General features: G+C 32.9%; 1 protein-coding gene and 2 pseudogenes across 1 annotated transcript; all 3 read left to right on the top strand.

The window, feature by feature from the left end:
* Positions 1-2999: 2999 nt before the first annotated feature.
* On the top strand, positions 3000-5464 carry LOC110695560 (annotated as a pseudogene).
* Positions 5465-10643: 5179 nt separating this feature from the next.
* On the top strand, positions 10644-13728 carry LOC110695523 (annotated as a pseudogene).
* Positions 13729-15498: 1770 nt separating this feature from the next.
* On the top strand, positions 15499-18800 carry LOC110695633 (zingipain-2-like). The gene is made up of 2 exons (XM_021872845.1): positions 15499-16742; positions 17447-18800. Exons 1-2 carry the CDS (start codon positions 16274-16276, stop codon positions 18016-18018), a joined length of 1041 nt encoding a protein of 346 aa, XP_021728537.1. The 5' UTR covers positions 15499-16273; the 3' UTR covers positions 18019-18800.
* Positions 18801-19033: the final 233 nt, after the last annotated feature.

The raw sequence follows: 19033 nt of genomic DNA, 5'->3' as shown, positions 1-19033 counted from the left end.
AGAAATAAATTAGGGTTTTTCTAAGCTATGCCCCTAAGGTAGTCGAGTTTCTAAGCTGTACCCATGCTTTTTCAAATTTCTAAGTTGTGCCCCTCAACTCACTACCATTAATGAATGGTACCCTTCTTGGGACTTCCATGTCACCTAAAATTAACTATAAATTTAATAAAAAGATGATAAAAGGTAAGGAAATGGTACGAGAAAGAAATCTTAACCACAACAACACTAATAACGAAAACTAAAGCCACGAAATCACACCCTCAATTAACTTTTAAATAACTAATAAGGGTACATTTTAATATTGATAAGAAGTTAAAGGGCATGACTTAGAAACTTGAAAAAACATGGGTACACCTTAAAAACTCAGCTACCTTAGGAGTATAGTTTAGAAAAACCCTTTTTTTTTTTTTTTTTTTTTAAAAAAGTAAAAGTACACTGTTTTGTAACTATCCAAAGTTCGGTAACAAACTTTGTTTCAAAAAAAAAAGTCCGGTAATAACCTTTTTTTTTTTTTTTTTAACATAAACAAAGTTTCTAGACGGGAAAGTTTTTTCTGAGATAATGACATGTGGTATTATGGAGATAATAACGGGAATTACTTTAGTATATAAGTATTGAATGCGTTATAGAAAATAACAACTTTAAAAGAATCCTTAAAGATGAGCACCTAAATAACAAAGGATAGAAGATCCTTAACACACCCATCCAGAGGTGTCAATTTCTATACCCAAACCATTAAATCTAACTGTCTCAAAACGACCCAAAAAGGAACCTAATCGTTAAAAACCCATGTTTTGAAAACCAAAAATTTGACCCAATCTAATTTTTTTCCGGCTTGAAACTGAACCGAACTCAGTTTGTGCAAATCGTTAATGACTTGACCCGTTATATCAAGCCAAACCGTTACAACCCGAAATTGAAAATATCCCGAATCGATTGCGTCCGAACCCGATAATAACCCGACCCATTTTAAATTGAAACCATTTATATTCAGGGAAAATCCGGTAAATCTGAACCGTTCCAACCTGGAACCTGTTGAGACCAAACCTTTTATAACCCGTAACCTAATTTGCCCGAAGTGTTTTTAACCCGTTACTCGTTGAGACCGAATTGTTTACAACCTGTAACACTTTATGATTGAGTAGTTGTTTACAACATGTAACACAACATGTTTATGATTTGATCTGTTTCAACCAACTACTCGATAAACCAAACTTATTTAAGACTTAACTCTATTAGAACCTAATTCATTCCTACCCATTATCTGATTAACCCGCCTCAATAATTGTTCGATCCGATTTTAATTGAAACCCACTTCAAACTGGGTAAACCCGTTTTCAAATCGACCAAGTTTAATCCAAACTGGTTATGACCTGAACCGGTAATGACCTAACCAGATTTCATCAGATCTATTTTGAACTGAAAATAGTTTTCAAACAAACCAAGTTGTACCCAAACTGATTATGACCAAAACCAATTACAACCCGACTTGATTAGGATTTGAAATGTTTAGAACTGAGACCTACGTTAACTGCTAAACTCATTATAAAATTGACCAAGTTAAACCCAAATTGATTATGGCCCAAACAGGTTACAACCCCACCTGATTAGGTATCGATTGAATAGAATAGAGGTGATCAACCTCGGCACGACCCACTAACCCAGCCCAAATATAGAGCGGGTTTGGACAAGCCTAAAAGGACATTTTTAGTTAAAAATTCAAACCCGAAAGCCTGGTTTATCCCGACAAGCCTGCTACTTTTTTGTGGATTTGGGTACGAGATATGATGTTAAGGTCATGTCCATCTCGACCCAAATTTTTTGTCATCCCTAGAATATAAACCGCTATAAAAAAAAAATTGAATTGAATTGTACCGATAATTCTCAAAATTGACCCGAACCAACTTGCTAATTAATTCAACCCTTTATAAATCGACCCATTAAAACCCGAAACTGATAAATTCAGCCCGAAACCGAAATGTTCCAAATTGTCACCCCTCCGCACAGCATATTCCCCAACTTTCAAGGCTCAAGCCAGCCCAGGTTGGCATACATGCACCTTTATAGGGCATCACGAGAGTGAGGGATAGGCGGATAGCTCAAGTACTTTTCTTCTCATTCCGTGAGATGCTGATATCGATTCTCACCCTGACCTTTTGGAAATCTAAACAACAAAATAAAGGGCATCATCCCTCCTACCGCATTTTTTTTTTTTTTTTTTTTTTTTTTTGTGTGTGTGTGTGTGTGAAGACATTCTACCACTTTTCTTAAATAAGTTTTAGTAAACTACTACTCTCAATCTCTCATTAACGAGGGAAGTATTTAGTCGTATTATATTGTGGGACTTTTCCTCACTTTTCAATCTTCTATATTTGTGTTTCCCATATAATATTTTTGGTTCTAAAAAACAATCAGGTATGCAATCAGAACATGACACAAAAATAAATAAAAATGAATTACCTTATTAACATCGCAATCGACATCATTCACTTGTTGTATTCGGAACAAAATTTCGACTACATACTAAATATTAACAAATTATTTTATTATAACTACACAAGTTATATATTACTGAATTTTCAAACGTGGTATCTAATACGAGTACCAATTTTTACACGAGTATTATTATTTACTTCGTATCATATATTAAATATTAATGATCAACTAAAGTGTCATATATAAGTATTGTGCATATATATACCGAGTCATCCTTTCTTGATTATCAACGGAATCTTATTAAACACCGTTTGAAAGGAAAAGAATTCATATTGACACCCGCAAATTATGGAGGGGAATACAAATTCTCATTCTAAGTCAACTATGTAATTTCCATGAACTGTAATATAAAACGTAAAGATTGGTTTAGAAATATGATTATATTTCATAGTATGGGATGCCTATAAAAGATAGATACATTGATATCATTTTGTGCATCCAACTTCTATACCCAACATATATACTATACAGTATACACCTTCTCTTGTAATCTTAAATTCTTAATGGCTTTCGCAAACCAACACTTCCAACTCTTATGCTTAGCCTTAGTCCTTATCTTGGGACTTTGTGCCACCAAAGCCTTGGCTCGTCCTCTCGATCATCACAAAGCCTTGTCTCTAAGAGAGAGGCATGAGCTTTGGATGGCTCGACATGGGCGAGTCTACACGGATGAGATAGAGAAGGAGAAACGTTTCAAGTTGACATGAACTATAGCTTGCTGAATTGAGCTTCCTAATTAAATTATGACCAGTCCTAGCATAAGATGTGTGTAAAGGGGTTATTTTTATAGCTTAATGGGTAGTTGATCAAGGATTGGTGACTGTTGATGATTGAATAGGGCCAATAGGGGTGAACTTTGTCTTGGTAGCATTGTTCAATGACTTATGCACAATTCTCCTGTGACTGTATGGGAGTGTCTTATAGAGTTCATTTAAATTACTTTAGTTCAAATGGTAATGCTTGCCATCCATAGAAAATGATGTTTATAGATATGAATGCTTCTGACTTTCTGAGCTTTGAGGTAGAATATATGCTGGTAACTTGGAGTTTTAAAGCACGAGATTTGTTTGAACAAACATTGACTAATTGTCATGAGACCATGTATACCGTACAAGGAAAGTAGATTTGCATTGACATAGACCCCGAAAAAGGTGTATTCAAGTTTGTGTTGATTGTTGAACACTTAGGTTGAGATCTTTCAGGGATTTGGTTTAGAGTTCAGGTTTTGTATAGTACAAGGTCGATGGACGATGATACAAGCTTTGACTATTTTTTATATTATATACGGTCGATGGACGATGATGGGACAACCTATTAATCAAATCCTAGATCCGCCACTGGTTTCAACATATTCAAAAAGAATGTTGAATGTATAGAAAGTTTCAATGCTAATGCATCATCAAATAAATTGTACACATTAGGTACTAATGCTTTCACTGATTTAACCAATGAGGAGTTTGTAGCTACTCATACTGGTTATAAAAAAACGAGTTGATTCCACATTTGGTGGTTCGGTAACAAGGAGGTTTAGGTACGAAAACCTTACTGATGCTGACATCACGTCTTCAATGGATTGGAGAGAATACGGAGCTGTCACAGGGATAAAGGACCAAGGGTCATGTGGTATGAAATCAATATTACATAATCTTTTTTTTTTTTTTTTTTTTTTTTTTTGAAAACCATTACATAATCTTATTGTTATTACATCCTCTCAATTTTTTTTTTTTTTTTTTACACCTTGAACTTTTTTCTCTCACATGAAAATTGCAACCGTAATACTCCCTCCGTTTTTAAATACTTGCTCCATTTCTCCATGCGCGGAGTTTTAGGAGAAATTGAAGAAAGTAATAATATATCGAGATAGTAAGGTAGTTGAAAAAATAAAAAATTGTAAAAAGCAAAAGTAGTGGAAGAATAGGAGGAGAGAGAGTATTATATTGGGTCCACCAAATGTGAGAAATGAATTAAATATTGTAAAAGCTGTCCAAAAAAGGAAATGAAGCAAGTATTTAAAAACGGCCAGAAAAAAAAAGTGGAGCAAGTATTTAAAAATGGAGAGAGTAAACAATACAAGTAAAAAGGAATAAAAGAAGTTTTACTTTTTCTTAAAGAGGAAATATTACTTTACGAGCTTGCCCTAGTTTCTATTAGTAATAAACAAAAACTGTTTATCACATAACATTTTCATAAATAAATAACAAATCTATCAAATCACCATCTATTATGGAGTTAACATTAATGAAATAAGTTGTTGATTAATTTACTGAAATGCAATGTAATAAACAATTTTAAATGTTTCGTTCTGATCATTTGTTTAAAAATTGTAGGGTGTTGTTGGGCATTCTCAGCAGTTGGGGCAATAGAAGGGCTAAACCAAATAAAAACAAGACAATTAATCTCACTTTCAGAGGAAGAACTTGTTGATTGTGTACAACCACCAAACGGTTGTGCTGGCGCTGCAATGCAAGCAGCTTTCGAATTCATCCGAAACAACCAAGGCATATCAAAAGAAGACGATTACCCATACACTGCAACCAACGGTGTTCCGAGTCAATGCCAACCTAAAACAAGTGCTGTGTCAATAAACGGGTTTGAATCAATTCCACCGAACGACGAGACTGCCCTGATGAAAGCTGTTTCTAACCAGCCTGTCGCGGTTGGGCTTGATGGTAGCGGGTTTGATTTCTTACAATACCAAAGCGGAGTCTTCCAAGGAGAGTGTGGTAATGACATTACTCATGCTGTTACTGCTATCGGGTATGGCACTAGTACTGATGGGATCGATTATTGGTTGGTGAAGAACTCGTGGGGTGAAAGTTGGGGCGAAAATGGTTATATGAGGATTATTCGAGGACAGAATAAATGTGGTCTCACATTGGATGCTTCTTATCCAGTATGATTACATACTAATGTTATGCATGGAAGAAACTTGTCAAAAGAATGGTCATGTTATGATTGAATGAGTTTATGTTTTAAACTTCAAAAGTCCTATTTCGGACATACATATTTTTATTTCTTCTAGTAGTAGAATAGTAGTTAAGCATGCAATATATGCATGATTTTTTGTGTTAAATTTGTGTATTTGGTTGATTTAATACAAGCAAAAATTATATTACCTATTTTGACTTTTTGCAAATTTGAAGCCTTTCAACTGATGTGTTTAGTAAATAGCTTATTGCCTATCAAATTAATAACTTATTGACCAATAATAACTAATTTAATTTAAGCTAAGGTGTTTGGTAGAAAGCTTAAAGAGGTTATTACACTAAATAAACTTTTTTTAAGCCCCTTCTAGGAGCCTTTTCAATTAGCATATTCAATATCTTATGATGAAATGACACTTATACCCTCATTTAATTTAAAATCCTACCTGAACTATCTACTCCAACAAACATCAGCTTATTGGTCATTTCACATACTCAAACAACATTATGCCCTCCACTACTTACCAGGCCAAATGCTTTTATTAATCAGCTAATAAAATAAGTCAGTAAAACCCGTTAATACAATCAACTAGTCAAATTAGCTAACAAAATCAAACCGATTCAGCTTTCAGCTTTTCATCAAACAAGATCAATAACTCATACTATGTGTTGATAGTTATAAATCTTATGCCTAAATTTTTAAATGAAGATCTTATGTATAAGATCACATTGCATTCTTGAATCTTCTTTAATCGTCACGACTAGGTTCCATTCACGATAATTTTAATTTACTATTCTTAAATTAAAAATTGTATTTAATAATAAAACTTATTTTTTTGGTAAAAATAATACTAGGGAAAATCTCATTGGCAGTCATGTAAAATTGCACATTCTCATGGTAACATACTTTTTTGGAAAAATTAGGAATAATAATACCAACTTTCATCACTTTTAGTAGAATAATCCCAATATTGGATTATACTGGAATAATCCGAACTTTAAGGGGTCTACATTTTCTTCAATCCTAAATACCGATTACCGGTTGAATGGTTTTTTTGTTTTGTTTAAAGTGACACGTGTCACAAATTAATTAATTAATTAATTATATATATGGATTGGGTTGGGGAGTAAGGAGGTCGACCGGTGTCAGGGGGAAGAGAAAGGGCTCGCCGGTCCTTGCGGCCATTCATTGGTTAGTTTGGGGGAATGGTAGCCCCGTAGTGGGAAAGGGCGGCGGAGGCGCACCGCCATAGGGGTGATTTACTGTAATGTGTGGGTTTTTCCTTAATTAATTGAAATAATTAATTTTTAAATAAAAAATAAAAGAAACTGACTTGTTTATTAGGTTGTTTGACTTATAGGTCATTTGACTTATTAAAAGTAAATACCTCTTAAAAGTTAACTTATTTTTAATTAATTGAAAGTTTGACTTATTTTAAGCAAATGTAAAGGTTAGCTTATTTTTGACAAATTTCTACTAAAAAAAAAACCACCCCTGCTCACCTGAACCCCAACCATCCAAACCTACATGAACACTACTTTAAGAAATATTTTTAAGTGAACACTATTTTAGTAATTTATTTATTTATTAACACCAATTGGGCAAATCATTCTTTTTTATTTTTTTTTGGTTTAAAGTGACACATGTCACAAATTAATTAGTTAAAAAAATATATAAAAACCCAAAATTAAAAAAAAAGAAGAAAAATTTGTCAAAAATAAGCCAACCTTTGCGTGGTTAGCTCAAAATAAGCCAAAATTTTATTAACTTAAAATAAGTCAACCACTATAAGATATACTCTCAAAATGAGTCATGACTTATTGATTACGAAGTTAACTGGTCATTTAGGTTAAGTTTTCCATTTGTTATAATATTATTGGTCCATTTTGAATTTTAATTAATTTAGTTTTTAATAATTTTTTTACAAGAAAATTTCAAAAAAATCCCTCAGCTCCCACGGCCTCAACGAAGAACAACTCAACCCTTCGTGGAACACAACTTAGCTACCGGCCACCGCCGAATCGCCGATCATCCCCCACCTACTACCGTTCTCGGGCTCTCCCCTTCCACCGCTGCCTCTGCTCCTCCCTAGCTACTCTCTATTTGTTTTACTAATTATTAAACCGGTGATTTTTCGAGGGGGGAGGGAAGGGTGGGTTTTTGTGGTTAGGGTTGGGTTTTGAGGTAGATGATGTGACAATATGGTGGTTAGGGTAAGGATTCGAGGTGGGTTTCAACATGAGTCAGCGGGTTTGGGTTGATTTTGGTCGACAAAGGCATCGTTTAGGGGAGGAGAAAAATAAAGGATTGGGTTGGGGAGTAAGGAGGTCGACCAGTGTCAGGGGGGAAGAGAAAGGGCCCACCGATCCTTGCAGCCATTGCGATGGTTAGTTTGGAGGGTTGGCAGCCTCGTAGTAGAAAAGGGCGGCGGAGGCGCTCGTCGATCCATGCAGCCATAGGGGTGATTAGATGTAATGGGTGGGTTTTTCTTTAATTAATTGAAATATTGACTTATTTTAAGCAAATCATATAAAGGTTGGCTTATTTTTGAAAAATTTTCAAAAAAAAAAAAAAAAACCACCCCTCCTCACCTGAAGCCCAACCAGCCAAACCCTTGACACCAACCACTAGCCACGGACGCCGGCCACTAGTCACCAGTCATTCCAACTACAACCGTTAATCTACACCAGTCATTCCGACTACAACCGTTAATCTACACCAGCCACCACCACCATTCGAAACTCTCTTTAAACCACCTCCCCAACTCTCGACAACCCCAAACCACTCAAAAACCGTTAAAAACCACCTCCCTTACTCTCGAAAACCCCCTAAAAACTCCTCCTCCACCCCAAAACCTTTAAACTCTTCCCCACCAACAGAAATATCTTAATATATAGAGAATTTTAATGGTAATAGTTTATCAAACAAATTGTTTGTATTAATCAACAATGCTTAGCATTTACAGATTTAACCATTGAGGGATTTGTAATCCTATTCATACCAGCTAGTTATACGAGGTCATTTCATTACATGTCCCAATGGTTTGACAACAACCAAGTTTAGGTATGAATGAAAACCTTGATTGTTATTATGCATTCACTTCAATAGATTGATGAGCACAAGGAAATGTTACAGATAAATTGACAATGGAGTATGAAAATAATAATAACAAAGGAAAAAGATATTTACGGTTTGCAATTTAACTTTTTAAAGATTTTTTACCAAATTTTCATGTATTAACTTTTTTAAACTTTTTTTTTTTCTCAAGTCTTATAGCTCTATTACATTTTATATCTAATTGATTAATTGTCTAACCATTAGACCATTCTATAAGATTAAAAAAAAATTTATTAATGATTAATGAAAAAGAAAAATGGAAAAATTAAATAATAAATAAAAGTTGATTTTTTAGATAAAAAAACATTTTTTGAGTGGGGTAGATGAGGATAATTGATATACAATCTTATATAATTTTTTTTTTTTTCGAATAAAGTTTGGTTTTAAGTATTGCCACTTGGAGCAATCATATGTATACTATTTTTATGAGATTGAGGGATAATTTAAGTGCTTAGAGTTTCCCTCCCAGTTTCAGAAAATCTTGGGACCGATATGATTCTCACTTTGTCTTTGTGGTTCTAAACACACAAAAAAAACATTTATATTGTTTTTGTAGTGAGACAAAATTGAATGACTAGTACAATGAGATATAGATAATTGTTTCATGATTTTGTTAAACTCATTTCCGTTAGAACAAGTATACTTTAGATGTGGAGCTAGGCCATACACTAATAAGGTAAAAAATTGTTATAAGTACTTTTAAGGATCTTTTACAAAAATGGCTAATTTGACAAAAGTATTTACCAAAACGGCTAATTATAAAATTTAATTCCCAAACTAGCTAAATTTATTGATTTGAAATAATATTATTTATTTTTTATATTTCTTTGAACCGTTCACTTCACTTTATGTTTTTTTTTGTTTTATTTAAAAAGAATTATTTTTTAAAATATTGATTTTATTTAAATTTTAATGCCATAGTTTAAAATATCGCATTAATGTGAACACAGAACAATAACAATCAACATAATATATATGCAGCAATTCTCAATTTGTTAAAAAGTTACACAACATAAACAACCACTCAAAAAAATGATCCAAACTTCCAATAAAAAAAAAATCAACTATTTTTTTTAACACATAAAAATAGAAATAAATATATGTAAGTTTGATTTATCATACACATTAAATAAAAAAATATTCCTACTAGCCGACATTAACAAAGAGTATACAATTAATATACATGAAAAAGATGAACAATACCTTAAAATCTCTTATCGTCGTATAAATTTGCGGTAGACTTGAAAGAACAATACTACTTGAAATTCCAAATTTTTGTGATTCATATGATCAAGATGAAAAATTAGTGCTTTTATTTGTTTTTTTTTTTTTGTGATCAAAATAAGGGTTTTGCGAGTCTGCGACTGTTTACGTTCTTAGTAGTTTTGTATATTGCTTAAATTTCCAACTTAAAAAAAATCTTTAAGTAAATAAAAATAAAACAAAAAAAAAGAAAAAAAGAGTGAACTAAACCAGATCAAAGGAAATAAGGAATAGATAAATTCCTTTCAAGTTAATAAATAAGCTAGTTTGGGAAAAAAAGAGTGAACTAAACCAGATCAAAGGAAATAAGGAATAGATAAATACTTTTGTCAAACTAGCTGTTTTGGTAAAACATCCTAATTTTAACTCATTTCTAATTTTCTATAGGGACCGATTAAGAATATAATTGAGATGTGAAGTTAGAGCATACATGGAGCCTGAACCTCTAATAGCCCTAATAAGACTTTACCTCTGGATATATATATATATTTTTTTGAAGTTTATTAGAGATAAATCAATCTTGTACGAGTGTTTAATTTTGCATAAATAAAATTAGAAACAAGTATAATATTTTGGTTAATTTTAAGATGGAAGAACAAGTTACTTTCGTATTAGATTTTAAAAGTTAACTGTTGATAATTAAGAATTTGAAATAAAAAAAAAAATTAAAAAATTTAAATTTTTTTTAAGAAAAAACCTTGTTTATAGGAACAAAGTAGATCATAGTTAGTTTTGAAATAAGATAAATAATATTGCCCATTCATTTTGTATATCACTCAAATTACCAAATTACATCATACTCAGCTCCTCTAATAGCACCTATCTATACTCTCTAAAGCTAAATGGTTCTCTCTAATCACTATCACTTCCACTTCATTTCCTTTGTTGTCCTTGTTTTGGGATTTTGGGCATCTCAAGCCTTAGCTCGTCCTCTTGACCTTCACAAATCCTTATTAATAAGAAAAAGACACGAGGAATGGATGACTCAATATGGTCGCATTTACAAGGATGGGATAGAGAAGGAGAAACGTTTCAACATATTTAACAAAAATCTCGAATCCCTACCTTATAAAAAGTGGGAAGTTGTTCTTATGAATAGTGCACGGATCTTTTTACCCTTCAAAATGTTTATTTACGTTCTTATCCCTTTATAATCCCTACCCATTAATGAGTTTTGCGCTTTAATTTCTTATCTTCTTAATCTTTATTCACCATCCCTGAGTAGAAGAAAACCCAGAGAAGATGAAGCACAACCCAAAAGTGCGCCAATCAATGCAATGGAGGCTATATTTAATTTATTGCACAACATCTTACGTTGTCAATCTGTCATAGAAAGCGTAAAATAGTACTGTACTTGAAAATGATTTGTAATAATTATTCCCATAAACCATAATTGTAACTCTTTTCAAATTCCGTGCATTAGTTTCCTATTATCAATTCAATTCTAATTAAAACCAAGCTCAAGAATAGCTAGAGTTTGTAACTTGCAAGAGTTTTTTTTTTTTTTTTTTTAGGAAACTGATAGTTCTTTTATAATTCCAACAAATTATATACTTGGCTTTCCTATTTCTCCTTAATCTTAATGTCTCTTTCACCTTTAAAAAAAGGTTAGTACTATTGTTCAATGCATTATTTCACACGGCGACTAGCAAGAATTTGAAGTAATAACTACTACCTTGGCAACCAAGCTAATGTACTTTTAGATTGCATCAACAACATCCCTAACTATACTTCGGATTCTACAGTGGGCTATCAAAGCCATTTCCTTTTCCTAGACTCTACTAAAACAACTTAGCAACAACATGAATAAGTACACAGTGTTTCTTCATACAAGAACACTGCCACATACAACATATTATGCTCAATGTTTGGTTGTAATTGTTGCTTTTGAACCTTTTTTTTGTAACATTTTCAAGGTTATGGTTTAAGAATATTATGCGTTAGGTTAGATGCTTTAGTTGTTCCAATAAACCTTAAAACTATGGCCTAAATTTGTAAGGCTTAATAAAAAAAAACACTTATTTTAAACATAGTAATCGTCCACAACTAAAGTAATCGTTGTTCCACCCAAACACTACCAAGTTTTAGCTATACTTGTGATAATTATGTACACATATGATAAGTGGATATTGTCATTCCTAAACACAAGCTGAAAAAAGCTAACTCGAAATGGCTAGCCATTTCGCGCGCAACGCGCGCGTTGACTGCCCTAGTATATATAGTTTCAAAACCAATAACCAAAACCAAATTAAATCTTACAACTTGGAACCCTTAAGGCCATTATTCAAAACTGAAACCAATAGAAATAGTATGAAAGCAAATTGAGTTTAAATAACTTTAAATGTAAATAGTAAATAAAATAAGAAAAGCAACTAACTCTCCACTCAAGATCCCACCATCTAGAAATAGGTGATGCATGTGTAAGAACCTGTGGTTAATCTGCTCCACAATATTACAAGTGTAAAAATTTGGTTCGTCACAGGGTCATTGAAAGGCGAAGGCCGTGACCAAAGAAAGACACACGCAAAATCACGCAATCAGCAAAGCTGAGTACATACAAGCTGCGAAATAAATTAAGAAATACCTAACATGCTACTATTAATCAAACATAAGTATCATTAAAATTATAGACTGAACACATGACTCAATTATCAAATTTATTAAGACTTCACTAGTTCGTCCCCTTGACCTTCACAAATCCTTGTTAATAAGAAAAACACACGAGGAATGGATGACTCAATATGGTCGCATTTACAAGGATGAGATAGAGAAGGAGAAACGTTTCAACATATTTAAGAAAAATCTCGAATCCCTACCTTATAAAAATTATAGATTCAACACATGACTCAAGCCTTAGCTCGTCCCCTTGACCTTCACAAATCCTTGTTAATAAGAAAAAGACATGAGGAATGGATGACTCAATATGGTCGCATTTATAAGGATGAGATAGAGAAGGAGAAATGTTTCAACATATTTAAGAAAAATCTCGAATATATAGAGAATTTTAAAGGTAATAATAATTCATCAAACAAAATGTTCAAATTAGGTGTTAATGCTTTCACTGATTTAACTAATGTGGAGTTTATTGCCACGCATACGGGTTATAAGAGGCAATTTCATTCCATATCCAATGGCTCGATAACAACGGAGTTCAGGTATGAAAACCTTACCAATTATGATATATCGCCTTCAATGGATTGGAGGGAACAAGGAGCTGTTACAGGGATAAAGTACCAAGGACAATGTGGTATGAAATTAAACAATAAGATACTTTATATGGATTTTTTCTTAAAATTGATTTTATTACTTATTATGCTTAAAAATTACAGAGGGTTGCTGGGCATTTTCGGCAGTTGCAGCCGTAGAAGGACTAAATAAAATAAAATTTGGACAATTAATCTCACTATCAGTTCAAGAACTCATCGATTGTGTCCAAGAAGACGGTTGTGGTGGAGGTGATGTCTCGAAAGCTTACACGTTAGTCCAACAAAAAACCAAGGCATAACAACTGAAGAAGAGTACCTATTCACTGAGTACTACGACTATCAGGGTCAATGCCAAGCTAGGAATGCTGGAGGCAATACAGTGACAATTAATGGCTATCAAAATGTTCCTCAAAACTACGAAATATCTCTAATGCAGGCCGTTTCCCAACAACCTGACTTGGCTGGCATCGACACTAGGTCTGCAGAGTTTAAGAGCTACAGCGGGGGAATTTACTACAACCCAATGTGTGGAACCTCTTATTACGATTTAAATCATGTTGTTACTATTATCGGGTATGGTTTCGACGACGCCTATGGGACTAACTATTGGTTGATCAAAAATTCATGGGGAGAGAATGGTTATATGAGAATTGTCAAAGATCAAAATGAATGTGGCATTTACATGGGAGCTTCTTATCCTATATATTTTTTATTTAATTAATTGATATTCATGGAAGAATGTTGAAGTATGTAAGTCAAATTAGTGGTTAGTTAGTTGCCAGTGTTTAGGAGCAATTGTTAGTCAGTTGCAATTAAGCCTAATATTTAGTTTTGCTTTGCTGGTTAAGTTGATAGATTGTTATTATAATTAGTGCTTGTTATTATTACTTTAAAAGTTTTAAGTGCCTGTTTTTTAATTGACAAGATGTGTCTATGTTATTCTTAAGTAAACTATATTTTAAAATTTTAGTACACCTACTTAATTGAATACAAAGATCAAACATTATAAATAGTATACTACTAATCTAATCATATTTTAAATTTTTAATGGGTCGTATATTTGCATCATTGTAACTAGCTTGAAATATATTTAGAGTAAGGTCAATGGTTAACTATTAAGGATACTCTAAAGTCTAAAACAACACTTCTAATACAATCTGATTTATATGATCTTCTAAATCTTATTTAAGAAGAAAATTATGATCTTAAACAGATAGGATGTTTTTCCCTTTTTTCGAAAAACTATATATCTCTTATAAAAAGGATGATTATTTAATCATATATAAGCCAATTATAAAAAAATGTACTACGTTATATTTCTCTCTTTGTGAATGAAAGAGAGTAGATAATTCCTTAGATTATCTACGCCAAATAAATATATGTATGTATATACTCAACTTTGGAAGCACTGTGTTTTAGGCGTGACTTAGATTTTATTGGCTTATATGTTTTGATGGAGTGTTTACGTGTGTTCTAGAAGATTTCAAATAATATCAAGCACAAGATTTTATTGGCTTATATGTTTTGGTGGAGTGTTTACGTGTGTTCTAGAAGATTTCAAAAAATATCAAGCGCAATTAGTATGTACTTGCTCATAAATTCATAATTACTCTAAAATTTTCTACAATATTGTATCATAAAATAAAAAATTTGATATTTGATATACTTCGTAGTTTGTATATCTTGTACGAGTAAGAAAATAGACATTAAGGTCAAGATATGGAAAATTTACAACAATTCCCCTACTTTTCTCTCAACCAAATCAAGGAGTTCGAAGTTGCAAAACTGAATTGGTTTTGGATTGGAGCAAAAAATCAGGTAATTTTCCTTATAATAAAAAAGCACGTCATCGAGTAGAAACTAATAAAAAGAAAGAATGCAGTGGAACCGTGTTTTTTTTTTTAATAGCAAAAATATTTCATTAATTAAAAATCATACGATATCTATTCGACGTTAACAAATACATAAGATATTGAATCAAATAGAATTTCCCTTCATAAAAACAACGATCGTCGAGTAGATCTTGCACTGAGGAGCATCTCCCACTTATATCGCTGAAAATTACAGCCTTGTTGGAGAGACAATATAACGATCCTTTGTAGCCGTGAGGATGTTTTCCTTCTGATTTATCTGCCCGTATTCGAAAAAATTGATAACGTTTTCACCAACGAAATAATTTCACGACAATCCATTAGATCTGCTACCATGAATTCAAAACTAAGAAATTTCTCCGAGGAGATAAACCTTGTATTTCGAAGGAGGTCGAAAAACGAGAAAAGTTCGTCCTAAAGGAGAAAGCATTATTATTAGGGTTTTTGGAGTGAGAAAAGATGATTAGTTTTGCATATTAATTAAGCTAATCCTTGAAGTCCAGTGGAACCATGTTAGTGTAACGACTATTCCTCATTTCTTGATTTATTGACCTTGCATCTCACGTGAGGAGGAGAATTTGGTCCACAAATTAGGCTTTGGAGCTTTCATACTAAAACCAATTGACAATAGTAGGAGTAACTCCTCTACCTTATAAAGTGGAACCAACTCTCATCTTTCTCCAATGTGGGACACTCACAAGTGGAATACAATGGGTTTCAACAACTACAAAATAGAAAATACTCCTTAATATTTTTCATTTTATAAAAAAAATTATGTATATAATCTGAATTTGACACAATAAAAAAAATAAATAAATAAAGGAATAGAGGGGATAATTGTATATACTACTCCGTACCTTATTAACATTGACATTATTTACTTGTGATATTTCGAACTATATCTCTACTAAATATGTAAACCTTTTTTTTTTTTTTTGTTTTTTTTTTAAATGTAATTATGTAAGTTATTATTGAATTTGTCAATGGATATACCAATTTTACACGAGTATTATTTATTACTTTAAATAATTAAATAAGTGTATAGAGTATATATATACTGTATACTGACGAGTCATGCTTTCTTGATTAAGGACTTATTCTTATTGCAGACCATTTGAAAGGAATCTAATAATTAATTACGGAGGAAAAGACGGAAGACAAATTATCATTCTACGTCAACTATGTAGTGTAGTTTCCATGAACTGTAATGTAATTTGTAAAACGTACAGATTGGTTAAGAAAAATGTTTACTTTTCATATTAATAAATGCCTACCTCTATAACTATATAAGATAGACACATTAATACCATTTTGTGCATCCAACTTCACAATTAACATTTATTATCTCACAACATATATATACTATACACCTTCTCTCACAATCTTAACTTCTTAATGGCTTTCGCAAACCAACCTTTCCAATTCTTATGCTTAGCCTTAGTCCTTATCTTGGGGTTTTGTGCTAACCAAGTCTTGGCTCGTCCTCTTGACCATCACAAAGCTTTGTCTCTAAGAGAGAGGCATGAGCTTTGGATGGCTCGACATGGGCGAGTCTACAAGGATGTGATAGAGAAGGAGAAGCGTTTCAACATATTCAAAAAGAATGTTGAACGTATAGAAAATTTCAATGCTAATGCATCATCAATTAAACTATACACATTAGGTACTAATGCCTTTAGTGATTTAACCACTGAGGAGTTTGTAGCAACCCACACTGGTTATAAAAAGCGATCTCATTCCACATTTGGTGGTTCGGTCACAACGAGGTTTAGGTATGAAAACCTTACTGATGCTGACATCACGCCTTCAATGGATTGGAGAGAATTTGGAGCTGTCACAGGGATAAAGAACCAAGGGTCATGTGGTATGAAATCAATTGAGAAATATCTTACATAATCCTATTATCACTACGTACACTCTCTGTTCCAAATGTTTTTATGGTAGTCATCCTTATTAAATGTCTAAAACTATACTCGATTTTGATTGGCTAATTTTGTTTTTATTTGTTTTTTGTTGGTCAAAATTATTAAAAAATGATTTTCCTTTTTTAGAAACTGATATTTTACTACTCCGTATGAAATTAAAAAAGATTTTCGAAAATTATAACAATTCATATTTGAAATAAAGAAATGACCGAACTCTTAGAAAGAATAACAACCAACTTTTATATGTGGCTGGTCATACCTTCGGCCAACTATAATGGGGGTAACTTCATTAGTGTTATAAGGGTTACTCAATTAGTGTTACAGGGGTTAATCGGTCAATATTTATAGGTTACTCGGTCAGTGATATAAGAGTTATTTTGTTCTTGTACAAGCGGCCACATAGTATTGCGAGCTACATACAAAATGAGTTGAAAGAAAAATCATCTTTAACAAGTTTGACCGACAATAAAAGTGAATAAAAAATCAGCCAATCAAAATTGAGTATTGTAGTATTATTCATTTTAAGGATGGCTATTGTAGAATTTTTCCCCAATTCCTTTTTTAATTTTACACAATTACACTTAGACATTTTTTTTGTCTCTAAACTTAAATGTGTTTCTGATCATGTTTTAAAATTTTGTAGGGTGTTGTTGGGCATTCTCAGCAGTTGGGGCAATAGAAGGGCTAAACCAAATAAAAACAAGACAATTAATCTCACTTTCAGAGGAAGAACTTGTTGATTGTGTACAACCACCAAACGGTTGTGCTGGCGCTGCAATGCAAGCAGCTTTCGAATTCATCCGAAACAACCAAGGCATATCAAAAGAAGACGATTACCCATACACTGCAACCAACGGTGTTCCGAGTCAATGCCAACCTAAAACAAGTGCTGTGTCAATAAACGGGTTTGAATCAATTCCACCTAACGACGAGACTGCCCTGATGAAAGCTGTTTCTAACCAGCCTGTCGCGGTTGGGCTTGATGGTAGCGGGTTTGATTTCTTACAATACCAAAGCGGAGTCTTCCATGGAGAGTGTGGTAATGACATTACTCATGCTGTTACTGCTATCGGGTATGGCACTAGTACTGATGGGATCGATTATTGGTTGGTGAAGAACTCGTGGGGTGAAAGTTGGGGCGAAAATGGTTATATGAGGATTATTCGAGGACAGAATAAATGTGGTCTCACATTGGATGCTTCTTATCCAGTATGATTTACGTCAAAAGGATGATCTACTAGATGCATTTTACAATTTTACATCTCTTTATATGAGATTACTTGAGTTTTGATTGGTTACCTAGCTATGGAGTATTAATTCTATTATGATTGAATGAGGCTATGTTTTAAACTTTTTGTAATGTTATATTACTTCAAAAGTCCTACTTCGGACATTCATTTATTTTATATTTTCTTCAAGTTGTTAAGCATGCAATGTATGCATGGATTGTTTGTGTGTTAAAATTATGTATTTGGTTGATTTCTATAAAGATTGAATATAGGAAAAAATAGTACTTTCTCCGTTTTTTTATTATTGCACCATAGATATTGACATACTTTTTTCAGTTAGTGGGAAAACGGAAGAGGTAGAAGGGTAAAATTACAAAGTTTTTCATGTGATGTAAACATAAACTAAAGAATCAAGTGGCAAAAGTAAGGACATATTGGGTATTTGTAGTGTGAACAAGATATTTTGTTTTCTAAAATGGAAATAGTTCAATATTTGTGTGAAGACATGAAAAATAGTAAAGTGGCAGAATTAGAGGAATGTTCCCACGTTTTAGGGTAAGCTTTCATTCATTTTCCTTAATCTCCAAGAAAGCAGGACATCAGAATATATAACATGGTCCTCTGACCTTACAAAGCAAGACAAGTGTCACTAGAATCATCCTAGGAATTACAAAACAAAATAGCAACTAGAAAAAGACAAAAAGGACAACTAATAATGACAGCACACACACAGACCACTATTATCACCATATTACTACCCTTTAATACTCCCCCTCAAGCTGAGAGGAAGGAGACTGAACTCCCAGCTTGGCTAGAAGCTTTTGTTGTAGAGCAACAGGCAACACTTTGGTGAACAAGTCTGCAATTTAATTTAAACCGGAGACATAAGTTGGCTTCATAGTACCATCTTTCACCTTATCACGAATGAAGTGGCAATCAATTTCAACATGTTTGGTTCTCTCATGTTGCACAGGGTTTGCAGCAATTGATAATGCTGCTTG

The sequence above is a fragment of the Chenopodium quinoa genome, unplaced genomic scaffold, assembly GCF_001683475.1.
Source record: "Chenopodium quinoa cultivar QQ74 unplaced genomic scaffold, ASM168347v1, whole genome shotgun sequence".
Lineage (NCBI taxonomy): Eukaryota > Viridiplantae > Streptophyta > Magnoliopsida > Caryophyllales > Amaranthaceae > Chenopodium > Chenopodium quinoa.
Note: the sequence above shows the minus strand (reverse complement) of the source record. Positions and strands in the feature narration are given on the sequence as shown.